Here is an 11,137-nt window from a genome sequence, read left to right as displayed (position 1 = left end):
CGCCCGCCCCAGGCTCAACCGACCCCCACCCCGCCTCGGCGTCAGCCCGGACCCTTCTTCCGGCCCAGCAGGCCCCCGGCCGCGCGCCCCCGTTACCGGGAATATGGCGGCGGCGGCGGCGAGTCCCGACTAGGCCCGAAGCGCGCGAACCGCTCTCGGCCTCAGGTCCCGCCCCCCCCCCCTCCACACACCCCGCTGGCGTCACACGCACCGCCACTTCCGCCATACGCAGGGATGCATCTTCCGGCTTAGGCTCCGCGGGGAAGTCGAAGGGGTGCTTTTTGGAAGTGATCCGGCCTCAGGCTTCGGGTGCGGGTCAGGAGACAGATGGCAGTGACCACCGTGTTCCCGGCTCTGGCGCGGGTGAGAAGACAAGATGGCCTCGGGTTCCGGGCGGGCGGCAGAGGTGGCTTTATCCGCGAACACGGCGACCTCAGGGAGGGCCCAGCAGCCCTGTAGCCAGATCAAGGGCCCACCCAAGGGAAGGCCGATCCTGCCCTTCAGTCCGCAGGAGTCCACTGTGTATCTGGGCCGTAATACCGTGCGAAACCCGGTTCAGACGTCATTTTCTTCCCAAGCTGAGTTGCCGACCGCCTTTCGGCGGTTAAGTCTTCTCTAATGCCTATTAGGGTTTCACATTGTGTCTTGATAGTTTTGTCCCCGTCTCTAGGTTAGGAGCTTTTGGAGCATTAAGGACAGTGCCACCTTTGAATCTTTTTGTCTTCAGGGTTTAACACAGGCAGGTGACTGGAATTCAAACCATAAGACCAAAAACCCATCGTGATCCAGTGGATTCCAACTCATAGTGACCTTATGGGACAGAGCATTACATTTCCCGCACAGACTGCCTCATCCTTCTCCTGCAGAGAGGCTGGTGGGTTCCAGCCCAAGACATTACAATTAGCATCTGAGTGCTTAACGACTGTGCCACCAGGGCTCCGGCACTGACTAGATGGCAATGGGTTTGGAATGCACTTAAAAACCAAACTCACTGCAGTGCAGTCGAGTCGACTCATAGCGACCCCCTCCTTAGGTTTCCTAGGCAGTATCACTACGGAAGTAGATTGCCCAACTTTCCTTCTGAGGGGTGGCTGGTGGATTTGAACTGCAGCCTTTTGGTTAGCAGTCAAATGCCTTAGGCAGTACATCTAGTAAATAGTGAATAGCGGTGGTGGTAGTCCTTGTTACGATGTCCATATTTATGGTTTGTTTCAGGTGCTTGCTCTGCAAAGACACAGCCTAACATCTCCTTACCTCAGTGCGACATCACTCAGACGCTTTTACAGAGGTGACAGCCCAGCAGATTCCCAAAAAGACTTGATTGAAATCCCTTTGCCCCCATGGCAGGAGCGAACTGATGAGTCTATAGAAACCAAAAGAGCCCGCCTGCTGTATGAGAGCAGAAAGAGAGGGATGTTGGAGAATTGCATTCTCCTCGGGTAAGGAAACAGGAAACAGGCCTGGCGTCCTTCCCCTTTGACTGCAGACAGCCTTTTTAACCCCTTTCTCTTTATTCCTCCCTTTTAGCCTCTTTGCTAAAGAGCATCTGCACTGCATGACAGAGAAGCAGCTGAACCTCTATGACCGCCTGATTAACGAGCCCAGTAACGACTGGGATATTTACTACTGGGCCACAGGTACAGGACGTGATAAGCAAGTCTAGAGTTATACCTAAGGCAACTTTTTCTTTTATTCACGTAATAGACGCTCTACCTACACAGTTTAGATGTTCCCAAAGTGTGCACAATTTGTTTTATCAGTTAAGGTTCCTTGTTTGCAAGTAACAAACCCAACTTAAGCAAAAAGGGCTTTTATTTATTTATTTAACTTTTTATTGGGATTTGGGTGAAGGTTTACAGAGCAAATCAGTTTTCCGTTCAATAATCCATGTGCATTTGGTTTCATATCATTGACTGCAACCCCCTCAACGTAGCATCAGTCATCCCACTTCCTCCCTATGTTTCTTGTTTCCATTCCTCCTCTTTTCCTAACCCTGCTTGCTTTCTGAACTTTGTCCTTGGGCAAATGCTGCCCTTCTGATCTCGAACGGTTGACTGAGTGTGTACCTCCCTAACGTGATTGTTCACCTTGTAGACCTATCTGTTGTTTGGCTGAAAATTGAGCCACAGAGGTTAGGTCTGAAGGGTGACTAAGGAAGGCCTTAGTCTCAGGGATTCCACCAGGCTCTGTTTGACCAGGAAGCCTGGGCTTTTTTTTTTTTTTTTTAAATGATTGAGTTTTGTTCCACATTTTTCTCCTACTCTATGTAGGACTTTCTAATGTAATCCCTTTCGGAGTTGTTGGAAGCGGTAGCTGGGCACTCTCTAGTTCTTAAGGCGTCAGGGTCATGGAGGTTGAGGTTTGTGTGGTCCATTAGTCCTTTGGACTAATTCTTTCCATGTGTCTTTGATCTTCTTCTCTCTCCTTTTCTCTGGATGGAGTGAGACCAATAGTTGCACCTTAGAAGAAAAGACCTATCCGAAAGGTACTTTGAACCTCACATTTGCTTACTCATCTATCTGTAACTGCCTTGGGAATATCGGCCTGTCTTCTTTCACTTTGCAAATTTCACATGTGTGTTTTCCATTGTCACACTCTAACGTGGTGTCATAGAGGAAGAGGATGTGGTAAAACATAGTCCCTGACTTCCTTAGAAAAGGTGACACATTATCCAGAGAAAAGGAAAATCCCTCGAGAGAAGGTACAGTTGGCTGAATGTAATGCATGGATTTCCTCCTTAGCTGTTCCGCTATAGTAAGCAGAAGGAGCTGGAGGAAGAAGCTTGCAGAGACCCTTGGGTTTATGACAGGCACACAGATTGACCTTCTTACCAAGTGTACTCATTGGGCAGGGAGCCCTGAAAAAATAAGAAATCTGAATGCTGTGAAGAGGTGGTAATTTGCAGGTGGCCAGAGTATTATTAGCAGGTGTTTTTAGCTCTTAGGAGGAAGTGTCTCTCTTTTGTAATGATCAGGTCTTTTGTTTTTCAGTTGTGCTTTGGGTGAAAGTTTACAGAGCAAATCAGTTTTCCATTCAATGATTTGCACACATTTTAATTCATTCCTTGCAGTCCCCTCAATGTGACGGCACTCCTCCCGCTTCCCCCCTGGATTCCCATTTCGACTTGTCCTTCTTTCCTGCCCCTTCCTGCATTCTGAGCTTTGTTTTTGGGCAAATGCTGCTCTTTTGGTCTCATTTGGTTGATTGTCCTGAGGAGTACATTCCTCTTGGGTGTTACTGTTCACTTAGGATGCTTATCTGTTGTTTGGCTGAAAGAGGATCCGCGGGAGTGGGTTCAGTTCCAGGTTTGAAGGTTCAGGGAACAGTCCCTTAAAATGACTTCTGGGGAACCCTCATAAACTCAAGAAAATAAATTGCGTTTTCCAAGTGTGATCAGACTGAGGTCTGGTAGACCTTTCCTTTGTTGTACGGGGCTGCCCGATCCTACTTGCAAATTCCTTTCTCTTCCATTTGTCCAGAGTGCTTGTGTGGAAGACTTGAGCAGTGCTGTCCTCTGAGGAAAGGGTGTTGCCTGTTCTTCAGGGCACCTGTAGGAAGGTGTCTTAGTTCTCTAGTGCTGCTATAACATAAATACACAAACCCACACACAAAACAAACTCACTGCCGTCAAGTCGATTTTGACTCATGGTGACCCCCATTGGGTTTCCAAGGCTGTAAATCTTAGGGAAGTAGATCGCCCCGTCTTCCTCCTGTTGAGCAGCTGGTGGGTTTGAACCCACTACACCTTCTGGGAGCTCTGGTAGCATAGTGGCTAAGACACTTGCCTGCTAACCAGATGGCTGGCGGTTCAAACCCACCAGCCACTCCTCGGAAGGAAGGTTGGGCAATCCTACTTCCGTAGTGATACTGCCTCGGAAACCCAAGGAGGGGTCGCTATGAGTCTGGTATGACTCGACGGCACATAACAACAACAACAACAACAACAACCCTTCTGGTTAGTAACCAGATGCCTTATCCACTTCACTACTAGGGCTTCTTTAATACCACAAGTGAATACTTTAACAAACAAATTTACTTTCTCCCAGTTTAGTTGGCTAGAAGTCCAGATTCAGGACACTAGCTCTGTTGTTAGGTGCCATTGAGTCGTCTCTGATCAATAGCAATCCCGTGTACAATAGAATGAAACACTGCCCAGTCATGTGCCATCCTCACAATCCCTCTATCCTTGAGTCCACCATGGCAACTACTGAGTCAGTCCATCTTGTTGAGGGTCTTTTCCTTTTTCGCTGACCCTCCTCTTTACTAAGCACGATATCCTTTTCCAGGGACTGGTCTCTTCGTACAACATGATTAAAGTAGGTGAGACCAAGTCTGGCCATTCTTGCTTCTAAGGAGCATTCCAGCTCCACTTCCAGGACAGATGTATTCGTTCTTCTAACAGTCTCTGGTATTTTCTGTATTCTTCACCAACACCACAATTCGAAGGCATCAAGTTTTCTTCAGTTTTCTTTACTCATTGTCCAGCTTTCACGTGCATGTGAGGCGATTACCGAGGCTTGGGTTAAGGTACCCCTTAGTCTTCAAAGTGATATCTTTGCTCCTTAACACATCAAAGAAGTCTTTTGCAGCAGATCTGCCCCATGCAATACAACTTCAGATTTTTTGACTGCTGCGTCCATGGATGTTGAGCCAAATAAAATGAAATCCCTGACAACTTCAATCTTTTCTCCGTTTATTATGATGTTGCTTAGTGGTCCAGTTGTGAGGATTTTTGTATTCTTTATGTTGAGGTGTAATCTATATGAAAGCTCTCTCCATCAGCTCAGAAGGAAGGTCCTTTTCTCTTCCGAGCGTCTGCTCCTGGGGGATCATGTCCTTGGTATCTCCCTTCCCCCTTCCCTCCTTGCTGGTTTAGGTTTAATCTCTTACTTTTCAAAAGAGATTGGCTGGAGACACACCCTACACTAATTCTGCCTCATTAATATGCCTAAGGCACTTGACTGCTCACCAGAAGGCTGGCAGTTCAAACCCACCAGCCACTCCTCGGAAGGAAGGTTGGGCAATCCTACTTCCGTAGTGATGCTGCCTCGGAAACCCAAGGAGGGGTCGCTATGAGTCGGGGCCAACTCGATGGCAAAAACAACAACAAATACGTCAGTAACATGGGACTATAACCATAGGCATAAACTCACAAAAGCAAACTCTGTGCCATCCAGTGAATTCCAACTCATAGTGACCCCCACTGGGTTTCCATGGCTGTAAATCTTTAAGGAAGCAGACTGCCTCATCTTTCCTCTTTGGAGTGGCTGGTACGGGTTCAAATCATTGACCTTTTGCTTAGCTGCTAAATGCCTTTAACTGCTGCCCCACAGGAGCCCCTTCCCACAAGCTTGGAGGTGAGGATTTACAGCATGTGCTTTGGGGACTCAGTTTAATCCATAACATTAAGGGAATTGGATGGTCACACTTCGCTAGCTCTTTCTGGTTAGGACTCTGGGGCTGACAGCGTCTGTTCTTCCTCCGAGCATTTGTTGCTTTGTTGTCAGGAGTGTCCCATTATGTGGATGTACTGCAGTTGCTTTATTGAATGTCCAGTTTAAGGACATTGGGGTTGTGTCTGGTTTTAGATGAGTATCAATAAAGCCACTATATAGAGGTTTTGGTGAAGATAGGCTTTTATTTCCCTGGGTAAATACCCAGGAGAAGTGTTGCTGGCTTGCGTGGTAATTAAATTAAACTTTATAGGAAACTCCCAAACTGTTTTCAGATTAACCGACTGGCAATTCCTGAGTTCTGGTTGTTTCACATCTTTGCTAGCACTTGAGGTCATCAGAGTTTTACTTGTATTTGTTTTTTAGCCATTCTAAGAGGTATCTAATGATTTATCCCTCTAGTTTTAATGGGCATATCCCTAGAGATTGATATACTGACTATCTTTTCAAGTCCTTATTGGTCATTTGGCTGCTAACCAGAGGTCTGCGGTTCAAATCCACCAGCCACTCTGTGGGAGGAAGATGAGGCAGTCTGCTTCTGTAAAGATGGATAGCCTTGGAAGCACTATAGGGCAGTTCTGCTCTGTCTTACAGGGTGGCTGTGAGTCAGAACTGACTCGATGGCAGTGGGTTTTTATTTGTCATTGACGGTGGTGATGTGTTTCTCCAACACCCCTTGTATTTAAACGGGTTGTTTGCTTTCTTGCTCCCTCCTTTAAATTCAGCTGTTTGTTTTCTTATTACTGAGTTTTCAATGTTCTTACTGTATTCTGGAATCAAGTCCTGGATCAGATACTTTTTCTCCCAGTTTATGGCTTATCTTTTTATTTCTTTTATTTTGAACATTGTATTGTGGCTTAGGTGAAGGGTTACAGAGCAAACTAGTTTCCCACTCAGTAATTCATATATAGATTGTTTTCTGACTTTGGATGTCTGCTCAGTGTGTCAGCACTCTCCCCACTTCTACCATGGGTGCCCCACTTCCATTTGCCCAGTTTTCCTGCCCTTCTTATCTTCTCAGTTTTGCCTTTGTACAAATGCTGCTCTTTCGGTCTCATATAGTGGAATGTTCTGAGGACATTCCTCGTGGGTGTTATTGTTTTCATGAGCCTGTTTCTTCTTTGATTATGAGGAGGTCTCTAGGAACTGGCTCAGTTCTGAGTTTGAAGCATGTGGAAGGACTGTAGTCTCTATCAGACCAGTAAGTCTGGTCTTTTTTGTGAATTTGAATTTTGTTCTATGCTTTTCTCTCACAGTGTCTTAGATCTCTGTTGTGATCCTGGTCAGAGTGGTCAGCAGTGGTAGCTGGGCACCATCCAGTTCTTCTGGTCTCAGGCTTTAGAGGCTATGGGTCACATGGTCCATTAGTCCTTTGGACTAATTGTTTCCTTGAGTCTTTGGTTTTCTTCACTCTCTTTGCTTCAGACGGAAAGAGAACAATAGTTATACACTAGATGGCTGCTCACAAGCTTTTAAGACCCCAGTCACTACTCACCAAAGTAGGATACAGAATATTGTCTTTGTGGACTGTTAACATTTTCAAAGAGTAGTTTTTAATTTTGATGTAGTGTAATGTTTCAGTTTTGCTTAATGGACTTCGCTTTTAGTGTTCTGTCTAAGGACTCTTGGCCTAACTCACAGTCACAAAGATTTTTCTAGGAATTGTGTAGGGTTAGATTTCACATTTAGGTCTATGAACCATTTGGAGTGAATTTTTTTTTTTCATATATGGCAGTAGGTATGGGTTGAGGTCTTTTTTTTTTTTTTTTTTAACATGGTTGCAACATCATTGTTGAAAAGACTATACTTTCTGCATTGAGTTGTCTTACACCTCTGTTGAAAATCATTTGACCACACACGTACAGGTCTGTTTCTGGATTCTTCGTTCTATTCTTGATCTGTGTGTCTATCCTGTTACCAGTACCAAACTGTCTGGATTACTGTTGCTTTATGCGAAGTTTTGAAATAGGTAGTATGAGGTTTTCAACTTTGTTCTTTTTCAGAATTGTTTTGGCTCCTCATCTTCCCTCATAAGTTTTAGAATCAGCTGATCAATTTCTTCAAAAAGAAGAAAACGAAGTCTTGCTTGGATTTTGACTAGAGTTCCGTTGAATCAGTAGTTCAACTTTGGAAATTTCTTAACAATTTAGAGTCTCAATCTATGGATATTTTTCTTCCTTTATTTAGGTCTCCTTTGATTTCAGCATTGCCGTAAAACAAATCTCCCAACACTCATCAGTTGAAAACAATAAACTTATCTCAGTTTCTATGGGTCCAGAATCCAGGCATGGCTTATCTGAGCCCTCTGCTTTGAGAGTTCCAGTCTGGGGGCTGTAGTCTCATCTGAAGATTTGACTGGGGAAGGTAGTGCTTCCCGGCTCACTCTTAGCAGAATTCAGTTCTTCACAGGCTCTTGGACTAAAGGCCTCAGTTCTCTGCTGAGTGTTTTCTGAAGGCCACCCACCCCCCATTCCTCGATACATGGGCCTCCTACCTGGCAGTTTATGACATGAAAGCCTGTAATCCAACAGCAGAGGGGAGAGCCAGCAGGCAAGTGTAAGTCACAGGCCTATAACCTCATCACAGAAGTGATCTGTCATCGTTGCATGTGCTAATGGTTAGATTAAGTGCAGCCCACACTCAGAGGGAGAGGTTTATACAAGGGCATGATACCGGGAAGCAGGGATCCATCCTAGAAGTCTGCCTGGCACAATAGTATTTTCTGGTTTTTAACCTAATTTGCACGTTTTACTAGATTTTTACCTAAGCATCTCATGTTGTGGTGCTTTAGAAATGGTGCTTGTCTTAGTTATCTGTTGTTGTTCCATGCTGTTGAGTCAGCCCCGAGTCTAAGTGACGCTGTGTACAACAGAACGAAACACTGCCCGGTCGTACACTAGCCACACAGTCGTTGCTGTTCTTGAGCCCATTGTCGCGGCTACTGTGTCAGTCCATCTCTTTGAGGATGTTCCCCTGTTTGTCTGACCCTCTACTTTGTCAAGCATGATGTCTTTCTGTAGGGAATGGTCCCTCCTGATAACCTGACCCAAGTACATGAGACAAAGTGTGGCCGTTCTCACTTCTAAGGAGCATTCCAACTGTACTTTTTTTAAGACAGATTTGTTCTTTCTGTCAGTGCGTGGTATGTCTAGTAGCCTTCTCCAGGACTAAATTCAAATGCATCAGTTCCTCTGGTCTTCCTTGTTCATTGTCCAACTTTCACATGCATATGAGGCTATTGAAAGGACTGATGGCTTGGGTCAGGTGCACCTTAGTCTTCAAAGTGACATCTTGTTCTTTAACATTTTAAACAGGTCCTTTTGCAGCAGATTTTTGCCCAGTGCCATACACTGTTTGATTTCTTGATGGCTGCTTTCATAGGCGTTGATTGTGGATGAAAGAAAAATGAAATCCTTGACAACTTCAATCTTTTCTCCACTTACCATGCTGCTTTTATTGGTCCAGTTGTGAGGATTTTTGTTTTCTTTGTTGAGGTGTAATCCATACTGAAGGCTGTAGTCTTTGATCTTTATCAAGAAGTGTTTCAAGTCCTCTCCACTTTCAGCACATAAGGTTGTATCATCTGCTTACTGCAGGCGCTAATGAGTCTTCCTCCAATCCTGATCCCATGTTCTTCATATGGTCCAGCTTCTCAGTTATTTGCAGCACACAGATTGAGTAAGTGTGGTGAAAGGATCCAACCCTGCTGCACACCTTTCCTGATTTTAAACTATGCAGTATCCCCTTACGTGTTCTAGTGAGTGCCCCTGGTCTGTGTGTAGGTTCCTTAGGAGCACAATTAGGTGTTCCGGAATTCCCGTTCTTTGAAATGTTAACCATAGTTTGTTATGCTCCACACAGCTGGATGCCTTTGTAGGTCAGTAAAGCACAGGTGGGCATCTTCCTGGTATTTAGCCCAGATTCCTATGACATCCTGTAATAACACTTACTCCACACCCTCTTCTGAATTCGCTTCAGTTTCTGGCAGTTCCTTGTCATTATACTGCTGCAACTGTTTTTTAGTTATTTGCAGCAAAATTTTACTTGAGTTTGATACTAATAATACAATAATTTCTGCATTCTTTTAGATCACCTTTCTTTGAAATGGGCACTAAAGTGGATCTCTTCCAGTCAGTTGGCCAGGTAGCTATCTGTCTTAGGCTTGGTTCCCTAGAGAAGCAAAACCAGTGAAGCTTTGTGAGTGTGAGTGTGAGTGTGTGTGTGTGTGTGCACATACGTGCGTGCAGAAAGGGCATGTGGGTGGCATCTTCTTACCTCCAACTTCACAAGGGGAAAACAGTCACCATCAACAGCGCGAGGCTTATTCCTACAAGGCCAAATAATGTCGCCGCCCTCCAGCCTTTTTACAAATTCTTAACCAACTGTTCCTCCAATGGCACTCACTACTTCTCTGCTAGGTTTGATAATTCATTACAATGGCCACACAGAACTCATAGGCAATATTTATGATTATGGGGTTTATTAAGGAAGTAACAGGCTACAAGTCAGGTTCAGGAACGCTCTCAGGATACAGTTCTTCAATCAGAACAGTCTCCCCTCTGCTGTGCCCTCAGGCTCGCCTCTCTGGCCCTTGGCCCTTCAGCCTGGCCTCTGCCCTGCTCATGCAATTGTTACAAAGCTCTTTTAGCTCTGTCAATAGGTACACCTAGGTGCACCCCATTCCGCCAGCAAGGCTCCTGCCCAAAGGCACTCAGCTTTCTCGCTTCACAGGCCAGCAAGGCTGCCACTCTGTCTCGAGCCTCTTGCTTCCATTGCTACCATCTTCCAGCTGGGGCATCTCTGCCAGGCCATCTCTGGCAAGGAGGTCCAGTGCCGGGATTTTGGGTGCAAGGACACGCTCCACTCCACCCCCAGCTCTTCTCTGTTGACGTCAGTGAGAGCCCTCTTCAGCCTCTAGGAGGGCTCCTTTTAAGCCTAGCGGAATGACAAAACTGATCGGTCTCCACATTAGGGTTCCATACACCTTATTTGCATGGTCCCACCCCCACCAGGGTGCCATGTACCTATTTACATTACTAACAAGCTATCTAACCCCCTTGGAGGGCCATGTTGTTGTTGTTGTTGTTGTTATGTGCCCTCAAGTCGGATCCGACTCATAGCGACCCCTCCTAGGGTTTCTGAGGCAGTATCACTACAGAAGTAGATTGCCCCATCTTCCTTCCAAGGAGTGGCTGGTGGGTTTGAACCGCCAGCCTTCTGGTTAGCAGTCAAGTACCTTAGCCACTATGCTACCAGAGCTCCCTGGTGGGCCATAAGCACCTTATATTTGCTAGTTCTACCCAGTCATCTAGTGGGAGTCACGAAGACCATGCCTAGAAGAGCCATCAAGTCGTTGACTGCACACAGGCACACACACTGAAAGTCAAGTGCTTTTTAATAGATAACTGGACAAGTCAGGTTGTCTCTCTTCTTGGGTGAACTCTGGTAGTTTATCTACCAGTTAATTTGTCCATGTCATATAAGTTATTAAGTGTATGAACAAAAAATTATTGATAATATTCCTTATTATTTTAATGCCTGAAAATCTGTAGTGAAGTCCGCCCCCCCTTTTTTTTCCAATTAATCAACTGTTTTCTAGAGCAATTTTGTTTATTTTATTTTATTTTAATTTTATTTATTTATTTATTTATTAGGATTTGGGTGAAGATTTACAGAGTAAATTC

The 11,137-nt window shown here is 45.3% G+C and overlaps 1 protein-coding gene across 1 annotated transcript in view; it reads left to right on the top strand.

Moving 5' to 3' along the window:
- Positions 1 to 327: 327 nt before the first annotated feature.
- SDHAF2 (succinate dehydrogenase complex assembly factor 2) overlaps positions 328 to 11,137 on the top strand; it is a 17,542-nt gene continuing 6,732 nt past the window's right edge. Inside the window, exons 1-3 of the mRNA XM_007944899.1 lie at positions 328 to 363; positions 1,216 to 1,439; positions 1,528 to 1,637. Coding sequence (XP_007943090.1) covers positions 328 to 363; positions 1,216 to 1,439; positions 1,528 to 1,637 — 370 coding nt within the window. The remainder of the gene's footprint in view (positions 364 to 1,215; positions 1,440 to 1,527; positions 1,638 to 11,137) is intronic.

This window comes from Orycteropus afer, unplaced genomic scaffold (genome assembly GCF_000298275.1).
Source record: "Orycteropus afer afer isolate SDZICR_OR568_19922 unplaced genomic scaffold, OryAfe1.0 scaffold00130, whole genome shotgun sequence".
Taxonomy (NCBI): Eukaryota; Metazoa; Chordata; class Mammalia; order Tubulidentata; family Orycteropodidae; genus Orycteropus; species Orycteropus afer.
This window is presented reverse-complemented; position numbering and strand designations above follow the sequence as displayed.